The sequence below is a fragment of the Convolutriloba macropyga genome, chromosome 9, assembly GCF_964194025.1.
Source record: "Convolutriloba macropyga chromosome 9, txConMacr16.3, whole genome shotgun sequence".
NCBI classification, from domain to species: Eukaryota; Metazoa; Xenacoelomorpha; order Acoela; family Convolutidae; genus Convolutriloba; species Convolutriloba macropyga.
The window spans coordinates 17380859-17401067 of NC_134476.1; the positions used below are offsets into that span (position 1 = coordinate 17380859).

Here is a 20209-nt window from a genome sequence, read left to right on the forward strand (position 1 = left end):
TTGCAATGTTTTCCTAAAGATCTTGTTGAAGGTTACATCTTATATATATATATATATATATATATATATGTGTGTGTGTGTGTGTGTGTGTGTGTGTGTGTGTGTGTGTGTGTGTGTGTGTGTGTGTGTGTGTGTGTGTGTGTGTGTATGTATATATGCATCTTTATATATATATATATATATATATATATATATATATATATATAGTTATATATATATATATATATATATATATATATATATATATATAAAACAAATTACAGTCAAATTTAAAATTAAGAAAAATTTATCTTTTTTTAATTACACATTTTTTAATTACATAATTACATGAGCGTTTTTCAAGTAAAGTTGTCTTTTCCTAAAACGGTCAAAATCTATCATAGCCAACGGATAGTATTTGTCTACTGCAAGTTTCGATGTCATAAAGAACCTTGAATATACTTTTTGTAAATTGATGCGAGAAAAAACATATAAAATTGCTCAGACATTTTAAAATTTTCTTTTAAATATTTAAAAAAAATTATGTCAGGTTTTGTTCTTGGTGAAATTGCTCCTAGTTAAATTTATAGTTTTTGATTAAACGTAAACAAACAAGATTTGGATATTCAGTGCTTTAACTGAAGAATTATTTTTACTCTGTTATCTGTGCGCGCAAACACCGACAATTGTAGAAAGATTTTTTAAATTGAATGCTCCTTACTTGTCTTTCATTTCTTTTCTTAATTTACACTTTCGTTAAATTTCAGTGTCACAGTCAAGGATACGGCATTTTAAGTCTTAAATCACGCTTCTAAGTCATGTTTGATGTCTTCGTAATTATTGTGGGTGTGGCTTACACAACAATCATACAGTCAACGGAAAGCAAGGAGTTGGTGAAAAGGTAATGATAATTTTCTCAGACCATTATTGACATTAATCCTTTAAGATCCTGCAGGAATCAAACAAAAATCTCACAAGACTACACATCATCTCTCAAGATGTTGTAATTTTCGTGCAAAAAAAAACGAAGAAAAACTTATGGAAATATATTAAGAATTGCATGACATCAAATATTAGACTGGATCTTGCAGCTGCCATTTGCAAGAGTTTTGCAAAACCTGGGAAGATAAACTTTATCATCAGGGCTCTTGCAAGACCTTTGACTTTGACGGCTAAAATCTGTGCAAGAATATATTCTCGACTAGTTTACAAATGATACTTTAAATTTAGCGTTGCACCTTAGTGACTTATCGAAATTAAAACTTTTGTGATATGCCGGTTCGTTCTGTGCTGCAAATCGAGGTTTTTGACCCTTGACTGTTGAAACCGGATCCTCTAAGCTGAATAGTCTACACCTGATTTATTTTTCGTTTTATAACTTTGAATTTTTAATAGATTTGGATCATTTTCAAGCCTTACCTGCCTTATTTAAAAAGCTTGAGACATCCCGGGTCGACTTCGAATGGTTAACTTGTAAGAACGTGCAAGTATCTTGCAAGTTTTTACAATGTGATGCATCGCCTTGCAAGTTTTTCCTCAAAAAATCTTGCAAGTTCCTGCAAACTAACCATTTGACTTACAAATTCTTTCACGTTAACCATTCGACTTACAAGTTCTTACAAGTTAACCCTAAGAATAACAAGACTCTTGAAAAATAAGCATTCGATTCACAGCGTTCCTACAAGTTGAAATTCTGACCTGCATATCATATCTTCTTACATGTGTTCTTAGAATATAAGTTGTTACCAGACAACATTTCTGCCTGTCTTGTCGCAATAAAGGCAATAAACAATAAAAAGTTACAAGATATGATTGATTACAGATGTTTCAAAAGAATAAAATCTGGAAAAATGTGAATTGAATTTATTCACGGAAAAATTGTTACAAAAAATGAAGTGTTTCGAAAATATTTTAGTAAAGGCTGACATATGAATTCGAAACTTCAATCGAAGTCAAAAACGGTTTTGAAAATTCAGGGCCATTTCTATAAAAGCAACTGTGAAGAAGCCAGATCTTCTGTTTTTTTATTCATTGGATTGCAGAAGGAGCTCTTGAGTTGGAGATTTTGTCAACTTATGTTGCATCGTATTATGTTATCCAAACTGAGCAACTAACTCCCACGCGCTTTCTACGGTAATTGACTGAGTGTTAATTTGAATTAACCAATAAGAGTCAACCTTACTGGAAGGATCTTGCACGAATCTTCTCCAAGTATTGTAGGAAACTTGTGAGAACTTGTAAGAACTATCAAGACTTTTTTATTCAAACTAATCTAACGAAAATTTCAAATGTGCTTTATTCGATTACCTGAGCACCTACATTAATCACACTCCATTATAACACCCACTTTCTGCAATGCAACCAAGCGCATATTTTTTTATTAAGTGGTAAAAAAATTGTAAGAGTTTTGAAGAGAGTTGTTTGAAAAGCTCTCTTATTACCTCTAAAGTTTTTGAAAAACAATTTGACAGGGGATGTTGTTGTTGAGTGGCTTACAGTGAGAAAAGCAACGTGAATATTATGGCGAATGATAATCCTCAATTTCAGAAACAAAACATTTTAAAATCATATTACAACAGTGAATATTGAGATTAGTAGTTATCTAAGTTTTGTTTGTTCATACTCGTAGCCTATTAAATGATTGGATGCATTCAACGTTTCCAAGAAACAGCCAATTTTTTAATAGTTTTAAAAAATTTAAGGTTCAAAACGAGTGTTAGACTTTTAATGTTCAAAACGAGTGTTTGCGTTAAAGGAAAAAAAGAAAGACTGATTTGATGCAAGGAGGTTAAATTTTTACTGCAAGTTTAGGTTTTTTGGCATCTAAAAATGGTAGATTTGTGGTTCTCTCAAACAATTGAATACACTTATATTATTTTTATTGCCTGAAAAAAGTTATTATTTGTTTTTTTTTATTTTTTGTGATTTGAAAAGCCTGATATTTTCCTGCATAAACAATGACTTGAGTTTGTGCAAACAGGCAGTCCAATTTAGGTGGACTAACTGCAAAACTTTTTCCGATTTTCTATAAATAGTTCGAGACAATCAATATTCTGGAAAAAAGATGAAATTTTTTATTGTTCTTTACAAAAGATGTCTGTTACGGAAATCCGACTAGTCAAATGTCATACAGCTTTCCTGTCAGGGTCCACAATTTAACATTTTTTCAGATACTTTTTAAAATTTTTGTCACTTTTTCAAAATTATCCTATGGACATCCGAACTTTAGTTTCAGAGCATTTCAGCGCTGAACCAGATCATTTCAAGAGTAAAAACATAATTGAGTCATGTAATATCGCATCTCCAGAATTTTTTAAGTTTTCTATGTTCAGTTTTTCTTCATTATGATTATTTCGAGGTCATAGAGTTCGCCCAAGCTGAACTAATCCTGAATAATCTGAAAACTACCCATACCACAAAATTAACACTGAGCACAATAATGTCATACTTTTGTAGCTTATAACTTGTAATTACCAAAGTAGTATACACACTCTTTATACTTAAACTAGTTTATAGGGAATTAGCGCTGATTTGCCCTACCGCCAACCTCCGGGCATGTACTTCTTTTATTCTTCTTCTAAATCTAAATTTGCTATATTAATGTCTGTATTGCGGTCAAACCAGTTGCAGTTACTCCAATAAACTCTTGTATTGTTTTGATCGGGATCTTAATAGCTGTTGATCCCTATGAGTTCGGATCAATGATATCATGTGATAAATAATTCAACGAGTCGACCAAATTTTATTTCAGAATCATTCCCTTCGACGATATACGTCATTCTATGATGCTGCAAGAGAACTCCAACAGCCTAGCAAATTTCCCGTCAAAAACTGAACTTCGATGTGCGAAAAGTTGTTTACGTAACCCTCAATGCAAATCGTTCAACTTTTGCGCACAAAGATGCAACCTTAACCAATATGATTTTTTTTCACAAGATACCCAACTTATTCCCAATATTCAGTGTACTTATGGAGGCATGAAAAGACGTTCACAACCCAAGTGCAAAGAAAAGGGCGTAGAAATAAATATCCAAAATGATGCGACGCCCGGAAAATGTGAAATCAATCTCAAAAGAACCGATTTCACGTGTGAACTTGTCGCTGAAGAGAAAGCTACAGTTAATGAAACGAACGAATGGAGGGTATATCAGAACGTATCTTACGAGTACAGCGCGCACGGTGGGTTCAACGTAACGTGTCTTTACGGGTATACAGGAATCCATAACTTCGAATGGCTAGTGTGGGTTCGGAATCAACGTAGGGGAATCACGGGTGCTTTAGACTACTGCCGGACAGTTCACAATGGTACGCTTTTCGGTGATTTGGATGGCTCGAACGAGCAATTAGACTTTCTGAAGCTCCACATGAAGGGATTGGGCAGAATATGGTTGGGAATCACTCGAATAAGTCCTGGAAAATGGGAGACATTTTACGGAAAGGATATAACTCCCAATATAAAATGGTTCACGGGACAGCCTTCAAACATGGTTTTGGAGCACTACGCAATAATAGATCTGAATGTTGCAATTCATGAGACAGAGCTCTACCATTGGGTAGCAGATATTATTGAAGATGACACGCGCTATGTTTATGCTTTCATTTGCGATAAACTACATTAACTGTGTTCCTAGAGATTTATATAAGGATAATTTCAACAAATTTTGCTACCTAGTGTTTTCCCAGAAAACCAGGCGCAAAATTAACGGAGGAGAAAAGTTGGAGTCTTGGAAATCAGTAGGGCTGGTGAAGACACAATTCGGGATGAAATGAAAGCTCCTCTAATTATAATACAAGCGTCTATCGGTTCCCAAATATTGATTGAATTTACTCAGTTTTATAGCTACTTTTCACTTTTCTACTGTTAAGACATTTCAAAACCAACTCCCACTTTTAGTCCGTATGGACAACACTCGTGCTCTACATAGAAAATCTTGTATTTTTTTCGATTTAGGGAATAACTAATTTTGTGAAAACTTCTTTCCAAAAAAATAAACACCTGCTTGAACTCGAAATAGGGTGTGCATGCCATCAAATGATTACAGGTATAACGACAAATCATCGAAATAAACAGGTTATGAGTGCTCTCCTCCCCAAGCCGTGCAACCCTGGAAAACTCGAAACTGTGTTGTTTTCGTTTTACCACCGCTAACAGTTTGTATAGCCAAATAACATGTAGGTTTAGCCACTATAGTATAAATTTATCATTGCAGAGGCATGTAGGCATCAAATAAGGATAGTCATATTCTATCCGGGTGTAACCCCAGGATGAAGTCCGCGACCCGAGACAGGTATAAGCCGGACGGACTTGGGTCGCGGACATGGGGGTTCAGACAGAACAGACATGAATTCATGTATGGGCCAGACAAAACAGACCTTGGTCGCCCTGGGTCAGACCGAACAGACCCAAGGCCAACACTTGGCCAGACAAAACCAACCCAAGACCAACCCTGGGCCATACCGAAAACACTCAGGACCTGGGAAAGACCAAGTTCCTGCAAGCTAACCATTCGACTTACAAATTCTTTCAGGTTAATCATTCGACCTACAAGTTCTTACAAGTTAACCCTTCGAATTACAAGACTCTTGAATGTTAAGCATTCCATTCACAGGGTTCCTACAAGGTGAAATTCTGACCTACATATCATATCTTCTTACATATGTTCTTAGGATGTAAGTTGTTACCAGATAACATTTCTGCTTGTATTGTGGCAATAAAAGCAATAACCAAAAAAACATTACACGATATGATTGAATACAGATGTTTCAAAAGAATATAATCTGGATAAGTGTGAATTGAAGATATTCACACAAGAATTGGTGCAAAAAAAGAAGGGTTATGAAATTAATTTCAGTAACGGCTGACATTTGAATTTGAAATTTCAATCGAAGTCAAAAACTTTGAATGGCTGGTTTGAGTTCGGAATCAACGTAGGGGAATCACGGATGCTTTAAAATACTGAGGATATTTCACAATGTTACGCTTTTTGTTGATTTGGATGCCTCGAACGAGCAATTATACTTTCTGAAGCTCCACATGAAGGTTTTAGGCAGATTATTGTTGGGAATCACTGGAATAAGTCCTGGAAAATGGCAGACGTTTTACGAAAAGTATATAACTCCCAATATAAAATGATTCACGGGACAGCCTTCAAACATGGCTTTGAAGTGCTACGCTATATTACATCTGATTGTTGCCAATTATGAGACAGAGCTCTACCATTTGGTATCATTATTGAAGATGACACGCGCTATAAATATCCTTTCATTTGAGATAAATTACATTAATTGTGTTCCAATTGATTTATATATGGATAATTTCCTCAAATAATATAACCCAGTGTTTTGCTCAGGCGTAAAATCAACAGAGTGGAAACATTAGAGTCTTGAAAACCAGTAGGTATAAAGACACATTTAGGGATTATATGACAGCTGCGTTTGGTTAAATGACAGCAACAATTGCTACTTTCCACTTTTTCATTGTTCAGACATTTCAAAACTGACTCCCACTTACAGCCCGTTTGGACAAAACTCATGCACTACATGGAAATATAGCAATTTTTTCGGAGTCAATTTTAGGGAGTAACTAATTTTGTGAAAATTACTTCCCAAAAAATTAAGCGCTTTCCCGAACCGAACAAGGGTATGCATGCATCAAGGAAAAGAGATATAACAATAAAAAGTTTTTGCAAAATCGGGTTATGAATAATCTAGTCCTCATGCCCCCAGCATTGAAAAAACTTTTTCAAAAACTTTGTTTCATTTGTTTTTTCCCACTGTTAACCGTTTGTATGACCAAAAAAAACATGTAGGTTTAGCCACTATAAAATAAATTTACCATTGAAGGTTAGTAGGCATCAAAAAAGGTTATTCATATTCTATCCGGTTCTAACACTCAAAAGTATTCGTTTTATTAATTTTATTATCACTCAAGCTCTAAATCCGGAAAGTGGAAAAATAAATAGGACAAAAAAACAAAACAAAGAACTAAAAAATTGATGTATGAAAGTTGCTGTTTTTCTTTGCAAAAATACCTGGTTTTCGTTACCTACTAGCAAAAGTGTGGAAATAATATGATTGACTTAGTTTGGGAAACTTTCAATTTTAGTCGTTCTTAACTATGCAGATTTTAATAGACATTAAAACGTTGCTTTAAGTAATTATACAGCACTTTTGTCCGTTGTATAAATCAATTGTAAAACCTTGCTTGTTTCGATTGAGGGGAAGTTTCCTTATTGAGCAGAACAAAAAAGTTTTCTTCTTTCATCTAACTGGAGCACTTGTTGGTCATTTCAAAGACAGATTTGATTGAGTTCGTTTCTTTATAAAAGTTGATTGATTTCGTTTGATGCGGTATTTGCTTCCCGTTGCTTGTCGGTGGATTGAACGGGAAATAAGACTATAGTTGGCTTCAACAGAAAAATTGACTGTAGATCTTTTCAACCCAATTGAGGGTTAAGGCCTTGAACGGTGTTCTCTGATCCTGTGGTAGCTACATTTTTGTCTGGGGATAGAAGATTTCTCAAAAGAATCTGTCTCGAGTGTTTGTTCTTATTAATTTAGGTGACGCTGAAATGGGCTAAACGACCGTCAATACATTTTTAATCAAAATTATTGCTGACTCCGAAATTTTCTGTTTTACGGCCTTACAAAATGATGTTTGCTCAGATAATGTTGGGGGGAGATGATTTTTACTTTGCTTTTGTCCCGGGTTGACCACCATAAACCTTTCTTGGCAACCATATCCAAGCCATATATGGAGCTTATGGTAACTCGGCAACCATATAGATGACCATGCAAAAAAATCAACATTGCTCAAAAAGCTCTTAAAACACCCATACATTGCACTCTGAGTGGAGAAAAACAAAGGTTTTGTTGTAATAACCTGTTATGGACCATGTTTGGATCATGTAAAAAACATGTCGGAACCATATATGAGCCATCAAAGAAACGTGTAAGAACCATATATGGATCATGTAACCACCATGTAACTAATCACAAAGGTTTTGTTGTAATGACCTTGAGTGGACAATGTAATAACCATGTAAGAAACATGCCGGAACCATGTAAGAAACATTTAAGAACCATACATGGACCATATAAGAACCATATATGGATCATATAAGAACCATATATGGACCATATAAGAACCATATATGGACCATGTAAGAACCATATATGGTACCAATATGCCATAAGTCGAGTAAAGCGTTTAAAGCTGGAACTGCTGCATAAGCTTTGTATGGGCGTTGAAAGAACGCATAAATCATCATATTGGATTCTTGGATGCCATATAAGAATCATATATGGAGATCTTGGCAACCATAGCAAGATCATATAATGAAATTTTGTATGGCCTGTATGGGACCATAAATGGTTCTTGAATATGGATGCCAAGAAAGGTCAACCCGGGGTTTTTGTCAGGATAAACGACGGTTTTACTTCAAGGAAGCACTAGATGAAGAACATATATGAAAAAATTTTAACTCCGTTTGATTCTAATTAAATTTTTTTGGAGACAGTCGTTGATCTCTGCGACTCGAGTAGAGTTCCTTTTGATCGTGGAGTCACTATGTGTTTCGGTTTATTATTGACTCAAACGATCACTGTAGGCGACTAAATTCTTTCTCATCAATTGATAAGTATTCAGACCAAAAATGAAAATGGAAACTTCCTTTCGCAATCGTTGAGACCGCGTACATAATTCGAAGAGACTAATGAATTTTCAAGTATCAGGCAGACTTACAATAATGTATAATTGATGAGGTGTGATGTCTTTTTTCTTTTCTTGAGCTTATGAGAATCTTTTGACGTTATTTCTTTTAGTTTTTTGTTCAGCGCAAATTGCAGAACAAATAGCCGGTTTCAAATAGGCACTAGAACAACAAGATGTGTTATTGTGGTCTTTTTTTGTCAATTTTGTGTTAGTGTAGTCTTTTACTGCCAATTTTGGAGGTACAGAACATGCTATATCTCCGGTGCGTCTAACTATTCGTCGGGCGAGAAGGAACAAGTTGCTTAGACGTATTCGATTCGTTGGATGAGGAAATTTCCACCGATATATCGATCTGCAAATTAGAAATAATTTGAATGGTTCATGTTGCTTAACGAGCCGTTTTCTATTATTTGACGAAGCCGTTTCATGTGACATTTCTATGTGAATTACTGTAAGACAAGACTTTAAGCAAAAACTCTGCTGATTTCTATGACAAAATTTGGCAAAGAAACATATATTTATTTGTAGTGGGGGATTCTGTAGAGGTAATTAAAGAATGTTGATTACAGGACAAACTTGGGTACTGATTTAGGTGCACGCTTTGTTGCTTAAGTTTCATAGATAAATTTGTCTTTGCTTAGATAGTATAAAAGTGTACTGAGCTATTTAGATTGTGAAGTTATTGTCGAAATAATTGAGTTCACTGGCGTTAATGAATTAGTCAATTGATTATCCAGAGTTGAGTCTCAGAGCTTTTCAGCGCTGAACCAGCACATTTCAAGAGTAAAAACTTAATTGAGTTCTGAAACATTGTATCTCCAGAGTATTTTAAGTTTCTTTATGTGCTGTTTTTTGTCATTGTGATTATATTGATTTCATAGAGTTCGTCCAGGCTAAGTTTATCCTGTATAGTCTGGAGGTTACCTATACACCAAAATGAAGTCTGAGCAGAATAATGTCATACTTTTTTTGCTTATAACTGGTAATTATAGTAGTATACAAACTATTTATATTTAAGCTAGTTTATAGGCAATTACCACAAAACCCATTTATCTTAGTGGTTACGACTTGCTACTTAAATTAAATGTTACAAGTACCCACGCGGAAGTTGCAACCCCATATAAAGCAAACCTTGTTCGCGGGAGTTAAACTGAACATATTGTTTTTCATGAAGTAACTTTTGCTCAAAAATCAGGCTGGCCAGTGTAAATTGAGACATGAACAGAGTATTGGGCATCCTAAAGAACAGAAAGTGTTCAAAGTCTTAACATTCATTAAGTTCAAAGTCTTAACATTCATTAGTTGATCATAAACTCAAAAAACTAGATAGGTTCAATTAATGCTCATTAGGTGACTATAGCACTTTTAGCTAATGTGACTTTGCCATATGACTTCCCAAATTCAGTAGAATCTCAAAAAGAAAATGAAAATTTCATGAAAAATCACGAAAACTCAAAGTCGAAGCCAAAAAAATATGAGCGATTCCTTGGAAGCTAATTTTCTGTTCACTGGGCATCGTTGGACTGTAAATCACTGCTGTGTATGATGAGCAACCCGGGCAGTCTGATTAAGCAGAAAATTTTTGATAGATTTTTGGTGAAAAGGATCGATAGCCAATTGCGCCTGATCTGTCTGGGTTCCAAGAAGTGTCTCAAGAGCAAAAATTTCAGTCTAAGAAGAGCCAGCATAAATTGAACACGCCAATTTTCCCAAACTAACAAAGGTCCAGGAGAGTCTTTATCTTGGAAGGTTTCGATTCCTAGTGGCGTGCGCTTAAAAGCTAGCTGCAACCATGTCGTTCCATATTCTTAAGCACTAATTTTTGCTATTAAAATTCACTTCGCTAAATTTGCAAGCGAACCGCGTCAAACAAAATCACTGCTGAATTAATTTAATTAAGATGAAGACAAGGACCAGGATTAACAGACTGATTTCACAACCATGCATTGCGATGAGAAAAAGAAAGTGGATGAATTGTACTTCTGTTATCAGAGTTAGAACAGCAAAGTATTCAGCCAGGCGCAAAAATAATTCAAAGAAAGAATAGTGTGTAGGAAGAGCATTATTAATGAACTCAACTGAACAATTAGGTTCGGACCTCAAATTGACCTATTATTAATATAACGGCAATAAATGATAATTTACCGCTTCTTTTAAATCGAGACAAAATTAATCGGATCATTTCTATATGGGCATCAGACATTGGTACTCACTTTTTCAGTTTATGGAATTAAGAGGGTATTCCGGCTAGTTTTCTCCACATTGCTAAAAATTTGCATATAATTTTGCTGAGGCTCGTTCTTGGTTAAACGGCAAAAATTCATTAAAAGACAAGATCAATAGATACTCAATTTTTTCAATCAAACGATGGAAAATCTTTTTAGTTTTTTCTCGGTCATAATAGCAGCTTCGCAATTTTTCCGAGCTTCTGCTCGACAAAATTATACATTAAACTTCCAAAAAAATTCAACTTCAGATGGTGTCCAGCTTAACTGAGAAAAAGGGTTTCGTTAGATCCTTTTACTTTTATAGAGACTTTTCTATCCAAAAACCAGAAATGAAATTAGGATTTTCAAAGAACAGCCGTTTGTGGTAAAAGTTTTCATATCAAAAAAATGATTTTATGAATTTCTACGACGCTATGATTAAAATCTAATGCACCTCGTTCTTCTTGAAAAAATTCTAGTGTTCTAGAAATATTTAGGGGTGTTCAATTCAACACTGTATTTTGCTCAATAACGAATTCTTCTTGTAAAAAGTTGTTACTAAGTAAATAGATGTGAGAGATCAGAATAGAGTATTTAAAATACGTTCTAATATACGTGGAAAGTTCTGAAAAAGTTCGTATAACCTAATGTTAAGTAAATATAACCACTATATGTGCGGATTAGATGATTTTCGGCTTTATATTTTTAGGTTTTCTACACCACTGTCGGCTGATTACGAACCGATTTTGACGTCGAAAACATTAGACAAAAACTAAATAAAAAAGCATCATAAAACATTGACGTCTAAGTTCCAATTGTTGGTTCGATCGTCGTAACCTTAATCCGTTGTTCTTATACGTGGCCTTATTGTTGTAACACGTTACTCTATAGCAAATTCTACCGCTCCTACCGAGCCACCTTTTCATCTCCAGTAATCTTATAAAGACGATATATATGACGAGTGTTGGGAAGACAACACATGTGTATAGAGTGCTCGGAGTTCATGGAGATGCAAACGACAAAACAAAAAGGCACATAATGAGTTCATACTACAGGCCAACGTTTTCACGTTCGAAGCTCCAACCTCTTTGCCAGTATGTCCGAATTGGTTCAAAAGAACGTACCGTGGTACTGGACTCTTCCAAAGAGACGGGATCCTGTAGCTCCTTTGAAGTGCAGACCCAACGACTGTTTCCTCGTCAGGGTTTTGAGTAGTCTCAATCACGCGTTCGGTTTGACTGTGAAAAGACCCAAGTGCAGCTGCTTTGGAGAGTGAAAGATCTTGAACGCTTTTTCGCCTGTCTCTGGAATCACGCCAACAGAACGAAAACTTTAATACTTTTACTTTGCAATGTAGATTAAGTAAGACGGCAAGAAACCCAACCCCTAATTTTTTAATAAGTTTTTAAGGGGTAGCAAAAATAAGCAATATCTTCAAAATTATCCGTACAAGGTCACCATTAACCCACATAAACATAATTTCTCGAACGAAAAAACAATGATTTTGAAAAATTTTGGTTTGAATTGGCAACAAAAATGAAAAAATTGATCAAGTTATTTCTTATACCAAAAATCACGCTCTTATATAGAAACAACTGAGAGAACATTATACTCAATTGTTCCATTTTGAAAATTTTTGGAAAATTTTGATGCAATTAAATAAAAGAAAATCTGTGGTGAAAATTCATAAGCCGTACTTTCAAGCATAAAACCGACCAGTTTGCTGGATTATCGTTCCGTATTCAAAAATTTGCGAAAAATTGACCAAAAACAGAAAAAAATGACAAAACTATAATTTTTTTGACAAATTTTTTGAAAAAATCACAACCTCCAGCCTACAAAAGAAAATTCGCATTGCCATTTTTTCTCGTTGATCGATTCAATATCGTACCGTCTGCGTATCTTTCGTCCTTTAACCCGTAAAATCTCCTGTTCCGATAATTTTTTTCTAACGTCGCTCTCCAATAACCTCTTTTTTCATTTTGCTATCCGATCGTTCCGTATTTTGCGTTCAACGTCGCATTTCTCCGCTTTATTCAATCCTTCGATGTAGTATGTTGTCATGTGTGATGAAATATGTTTTCGTATGTGTTGCAGTTTGTTGATTTTGCCATAATGCTCGTCTTCTGTTTTGGTGTTGTAGCCTTCTAGGGTGTGACTTAGTTAATACACGAGTTACTTCTGGAGTGTCTCTTGACTTTTGGAACCTTACTTATATACTAGCTCCCCTGTTGTAGAATACTGAGTTTTGCTGGGGTATGTTTACTACTAGTGTGTGACTTAACTTTACTCTGGAGTGAAGGCTAGCAAATTTCTAGCTCTTTTCCTTGTTTTAGTATACCACTGCTTGGCCGTAAATTAGTTTGTTTTGGTATATTAAGGCCCAAAATGACTTTCTTCTAGTTTGCCTGCAGTAGCATCTCTCTTCCTCTCTTCCTTCCTAGGGAGGGACTTATGTTTGTTCTGGAGTTACGGCTAGCTTGTTTGGTTGAGTTTGTTGCTGTGATCTGCTAGCATGGTACTTGCCCACCTCCCCGCTCGTTTCTGCCCGCTCTTTCTCGTCTTTCCGTTTCGTTGCGCGCTACTCGCACAACGCTTCCGTTTATCCCGCCGCGTCGCGAGCCCGTCGCCCAACATTTTCGTTCCGTTCGTTTCGTTTCCGTTTTTTCGTGCGTCGCTTGTTCAGCTTTCCAACTCTTCCATTGCGTTGCCCGTTTGCTACCCGCGTGTTTGCCCGTTTCGCTCCTTGTTTTGTTGTGCGCCGTTCGCCCGTCTTCCCCGCCCGTCTGTTTCGTTTCCCGTTTTGTTGTGCATCGTCCACCCTGCCCTATTTCGCGGTTGCTCATCTTTCTGTTTAGTCTCACGTAGCTGAAAAGCACGATAGACGCTCTCTTATATTTTTAGCACGTTTGCCGAGTAATTCGTACTCGGTAACTTCTTTACTGCTCTTCTTCGTCTTCATTATCAAGTCGTCGTCATTTGGGTTAGGTTAAACCCTCATTCCACGTGCTTGTTTGGAAGTTATTTTACTTAGGAAATTGGAAATTTCAAGATCATGGCCGACCAGCAAGAGAAATTGAAAAAACTCCAAAACGCAAGATCTAATCTAGAATCTGAGTTGAGCAATAGCCAAAACGATATCGCTGATGCTATAGATTGGCAAGACATGAGGATTAATGTTGAAGGCTTGGTTTCTAAGTTGATAGATGTTTTCAGTGAACTAGTGTAGATAAATGAAGAATTATTTGACTTCGCCAGTGAAACTGAGAACCCAGATTCAATTTGTCCTGTCATTGAGCAACAGTTAGATGATATAACTAAGAAAAATGATAAATTCTTGCTTGCTGCAAGAAGCTATATGGTCTCAGTTATTGACCGAGACAGCGTATGCGGTGGCGTTAATCCTCAAGGGCATTCTAAGAGATGTTCACGCCAAACAACAGCATCAATGTCTAGCCAGCGTAAAAGACTTTCTCTTGGCAAAACTAAAAAACGAAGAGGCTGAGAAACAAGAACAAGCTGTCATGCCCCTCGCTAAGCAAAAACACGAAACTGCCTGGGGAAAAAAAGAAATGGAGCAGATTGCATTTCAAGAATTGGAGAAAGACCACCGCAATCTTGTTGCCGCAGCTACATTAGATGGTTCCGAATTAATGGATAATCGTTCATTGTTTAGTCACAACTCAAGTGAACTAAATTTATTTAAAGATAGAAATCAGAAACTTGTTCAGGATTGGGTAAGTTTGTTTCCAAACGGCAATTCATTGAATGCTGCAAGTGAGGGAACCTTTTCCCGTCCCAAGTCAGGATCCGTTGACCATCTCGTTCAAGACACTACCATCAGTAATCATTCAGAAGCTCAAGTAATGTTGCCATTACATTAAATCAGCTTGAAATGCTATCTCTATACACAGGGCCAGGAGTTACCATTTCTGTTGCTCAACAAGATGCGTTATACCGGGAGTGCCTCCAGACTCAACGCAAGCAAGCTCTCAGTGATCCAAGGTTAGAGCAGACACATAGTTCCTCAGGCAGTGGTGTGGTGATTCTAGTGAACCAAGCATCAACCAGCGTACAAAATGTCACACTGCCACGACTTCAGCTACTTATGCAACCTCCCCGCTCCCCTACTCCTGTTATGCCACTTTTAAACTCCAACACTTTTGTACCCAATTTCTTAGCAAACCCACAGGCAAATAAAAACAGGGATCAACCCACTGTACACTTGAGACCAAAAAAGGCTAGTATGCCTGGTCAGTTGCTTCTGCCCAGCTCTCTTTTTGCACAAAAACAGAATCCACCTCAATTTAACGTTCCACAGGAAAAACAACTCCCTATTGCTCTTCTCCCTCATAATCTTCATCAAACTCTAAACCCACTCGTGAAACCGCCACACTTAAAACCGCCTCAACAATCATTTATTTCTCAACCTCCCGTGATTCCGTCACCTATTTTAGTGAGCGCAACAACATACCCAAACATCCTCAACATTCCACAGCAAAACATTGTCAATACACCTCAAGCCCGCCTGGTATCGTGTCCTACCGCACTGAAACATCCACTTAACTGTAACCTTGATCTAAAATTGTGGCGTTTTCCACATAATAACCCCACGATCGTAAATCAGGTGACAAATACTGCCAACGTCTTCAACAACTTTTGTCCGACCCTACCCCCGAACACTGCTAACCCCACCATCAGTCATCCAACTCCGCAATTAGTTGCACCGCAAAATTTTAATAGCAACCAAGTAGCAACCTGTGGCATCCCCGTTAACCCCAAGAGTAAAACTACTAACATCGCGCCATCTTTTGTCACGCCCGTTATACCTCCAAAATTAGGATATACCGCTCCAATGCCATTGTGGGGGCACCGCTTCCCACGCCTCCTGCGCCAGCTGCCAAAAAAGCAAGCCTGATTAAGGCTTTAACTGACGCCTTAACTAGCATGAGTAAATAACCGCTAACCAAATGGAAGTTGTCCCAAAACAATGGGGATACTGTAAAGTGGCACGAATGGTACGGTCAATTCAAAAAAGCAATTGACTATCAGTCTCTAACTGATGATGAAAAATTGACAAACCAGAAGGCCCTCGTAACTGGTAAAGCTAAAACAGCTATAGCTGAATTGGCCTACTGCGGCGCAATGTACAAGGACTCACTGAGGACCCTAGAACATGAACTTCGCCAACCAAGGGAGTCGTAAGTGCCCATTTGGACAAACTCAGCAGCTTTCCACCATTGAAGATGCACAACAGCGACAACATCCTTAACTATTCAGGTTGCATTTTAAATATTGTCGGGGTATAAAAATCGTTCTCATACGATTCGGATTTAAAGAGTGCTGCGCCTCTCAACACTGCCGTACAGAAGTTACCAACCAATATATAGGAGCCAAGGCTGTGGCTGAAGTAAAGTTCTTTTTCTCTTGTTTGCGTGATAAACACATGTTTAGGCAAAACTGTTGTCCCCGTAATTGTAGGAAAGATGGCTGCAACAGCTCCCATAACACCTTACTTCGCGGAGCTGAAAAAATTTTTCCAGCAAATCCCTCAAATGACAATATCGATAATTCGAAGACAAATACAGGTACTAGTAGGCCAAGTACAGGTCAACAGCAACCAAGCAAAACGGTCACTTTGTCTTCTGTCACTGAAAACAAAGAACTCCTTCCGGTGACGGAAATGACAGTTACAAATTCTTCTGGTAGTAGTACTACGGCGTTGGTTTTATTCGATTCCAATTGCAGTAAATCTTGGGTTTCCCATAGTCCCGCAGCTAGACTCGGTTTGCAATAAAGTGGCGCATTAAAACTTACCGTCAAGGGTATAAGCACAGAAGAACTCATCGACACAAAGGTGGTTCAATTGACCGTGACACCTAATCAAGATCAAGACTTCGAAGCATTTACTGTACGGCCCTATGTGAGGGAAACATTAAACGTACGTTCCGACATTATTGACATTAAGTCCATGCAAGAAACTTACCCACATCTGGCAGTCCTCGATCTAGTAAGATATAGCTATAAAAACAATGAGATGATACTTGGACAGGATGGTTACCATACCATTCCCCCGTTAGAGTACATTTCAGCAGTGGAAAAGTGCTCGCCGTTGCTGTCCGCCTGCCCATAGGTTGGGTTCTATATGCCCCACTCACGACAAATTCTTGACTAGTCTCGAGGTGTTTCAAAGCCAATATTGAACAAAATTATGAACTGCCTTGTCAAGTTGAGTCATGATACAATATAGAATCGTACGGCGCGTACAAGCAAGTTGAATCACGCTCCGCGGCGGATGCTTTCGTGCATATAAAAGTTGATACAACGAGTTTTCATAATGACAACAGGTACGATTCGGTTAGTTATGGACCGATGACAACATCCAGATCCCAAATATCTACTTTTCGTCACTGGTGCAATTTAAATCTCACGTAAAGTGGCTCGAGAGAGACACAACAATTAAAGAAAATTACGCAAAAACTATGGTGCAGCAAAATTTCACGCTATTTCTCTGAACAAATTTTTGATCAACAATAAAGTAACTAAGTGTTTAACACAACGCTTGGTACTGAGCCTAGTGTCTAAGGTATTTCCTTTAGATCCCATTGGTCTAGTGGCACCATTTACCGTTGGTGCTCGATTTTTACTAAAGGACATCTGGCAGAATTGGGTTGAAGAGCTACCGAAAGACACAGTAGAAAAGTTCATCAAAATGAGTGAAGAATTACCCAAGTTTTAAGAAATTACTATATCGAGGAGCTTCTTTTCTGGAAATTTTGAACAACAGGAACTATGCATGTTTGGCGAGTGTTCACAAGAAATTTTCAAGGCTGTTGCATTTCACAGAGCTCAGGTAACCACTTCGAGTGGGCCAGAAACGGAGCTTGCGTTTGCCCTGGTTAAAGACCGTGTGGCACCTATGAAGATGATGACAGTTTCAAAGTTGGAATTACAGGCAGCGCTACTGGCCGTTCGATTAAAACAGGACAACTGTCGAGCACTCATAGTGAATGTCAACAGGGTTCTTACGTGGATCTACAGTCCTACTGTCCATTAATGGCTTAACTCTACAACCAAGCACGCAATATTTATTGCAAACCCTGTTTGAGGGATCTCAGAACACACTAGCGTTGACGAAGGCAGCAACGTTGCCACAAGTGATAAACCGGCACACGCCGGAACTTGTGGTATGTCTGCTGAGGCTTTGCGGTCAAAGAGCTGGGTGAGGGGCCCAGTTATCCCAAGAACCAATCCATTCCCGTTCGAACCAAGCACCGAAGTAGTTAAAAATATCAAACTTGGTATAGTAGCCAAAGAAACTGACAATACTAACACATCATTGGCTACATCTGCAACTAAATTAACTAAAAAATCACAACCGCAACTATTCCCCTTCGAAAAGTTTAGTTCTTATCAAAAATTGCTTCGAATAACAACATACGTACTCCGGCTGCTACCCTCACATAACTGCAACCGTATTTTCGATGGTAGCATAATAGACCCCACCCACTGAGCTTGACGAAGCCGAGCGTCATTTGCAGTTTCTCGTTCAAGGAGAATCTTTTCCTTCCGAAAGAAAAGGCCTCCTGGAAAACAAATCCGTTAAACGGATTAGCCGTATTGTCCCGTTTTCCCCTTTCATTGGACCAAACGGTCTAGTCTCTACGGCTGGCCGCATCAAGCGGCTGTTGTAAGTTGACTATCATGTAAAACATCCTATCGTTCCATATGCTCGTAAAATTGTTTTTACGACATACTCACTTGAAAAACCATCATCAAGGCCTTGACTATCTTCGAACTAAAGTACAGGATTTTTATGTCATTCTCAAAATATGATCATCATTGCGTACGATTAAGTCTAACTGTGTCGCGTGCAGAATGTTCCTCGTTGCCACTGTTCAATCCATCATGGCCGACCTCCCAGTAGAAAGACTCGCATGCCAGTCTTCTCCCTTCACGAACAACCTTGTCGACTACTTCGGCCCGTTTTACGATGCTATTTGTAGGACTACCGCGCAGAGGTGGGGTTTACTCTTCACATGCTTAACTACTCGTGCCGTTCTTGTTGAAATTCTTCTTTCCATGGACGCCTGTTCGTGCGTAATGGGAGTGGAGCTGTTTGTCTCCCGTCGGGGTACACCAGCAATAATTTGGTCAGACAAGGGTACCAACTTCGTTGGCGCGGAAAAAAACTACGCGAGAATATCGAGAAGTGGAATACCATCAATATTTCAGCGTAAATTGCCCACAAAGGCGTTAAGTGGAGGTTCAAACCCCCCCCCACCCAGTGGCCCAAACCAAGGCGGCATCTGGGAGAAGATGTTACGTAGTTTTTGGCAAATACTTTACACCCTCCTCGGTACCCGTTGCCTCACTGACGAAGTTCTGAACACTACTTTTCGTCTCGTGGAAAACAAACTTAATTCACGCCCGTTAACGATTGCAAGCGCCGACCCGTCAAATCTAGGCGCATTAACACCTAAAGCTATTTGGTCTCGTTGGATCAAAGAGTACGTCCCGACACTGCACTGACGTTCTAAGTGGCAAACACCTGCTGAGCAACACCTAAAGACTGGTGAATGGGTTTCAGCAATTGAAGAGATCAAACAAGGGGCTACTACACCACTGCTCTGATGACTGAACTAACGGTTCGGACAACCTCGCACGTTCCGCTGTATTGCGCAAGTCCTCCGGATCGCTCGTGCGCCTGCTTTTTAAATCAGTACCCATTCTCCCTACATCTTTTTCTGGGCCGGAGGATGTTACTAAGTAAATAGATGTAAAAGCGAGAGAGTATTAATCAATCAATATAGAGTATTCATAATACGTTCTAATATACGTGGAAATATCCGAAAATGTTCGTATAACATAAATTCAAGTAAATATAACCACGATATGTACGGATTAAGTTTGTTTTCGGCTTGATATTTTTAGGTTTTTTACACAATTGTCGGCTGATTATGAACCGATTTTGACGTCAAAAATATCAGACCAAAACCGGTAAAAAGAGCACCAAAAAAATTGCCGTTTAAGTATCACTTGTTGGTTCGATCATCGTAATCTTAATACTATGTTCTTATAAGTGACTTTATCGTGGTAATACGTTACTCTATAGCAAAACTGAATTGAATAAATACGAAAGTGTGTTTTTGCACTTTTAGTCAGAATGCTGATGATAATTTTTCTGATCCAAAGAGAGATATAATTAACTTGATGCCTTTTTTGTGACAAAAAGAAATGCTCATTTCGAAGATTAGATTTGTTTGTACCTCATTTTCATGAAATTATTGATCTCCTATTCTTTTTCTGT

At 37.8% G+C, this 20209-nt stretch overlaps 1 protein-coding gene across 1 annotated transcript; it reads left to right on the top strand.

The window, feature by feature from the left end:
• The first annotated feature begins 753 nt into the window (after positions 1-753).
• On the top strand, positions 754-4610 carry LOC142346092 (uncharacterized). The gene is made up of 2 exons (XM_075398593.1): positions 754-880; positions 3731-4610. Exons 1-2 carry the CDS (start codon positions 798-800, stop codon positions 4596-4598), a joined length of 951 nt encoding a protein of 316 aa, XP_075254708.1. The 5' UTR covers positions 754-797; the 3' UTR covers positions 4599-4610.
• Positions 4611-20209: the final 15599 nt, after the last annotated feature.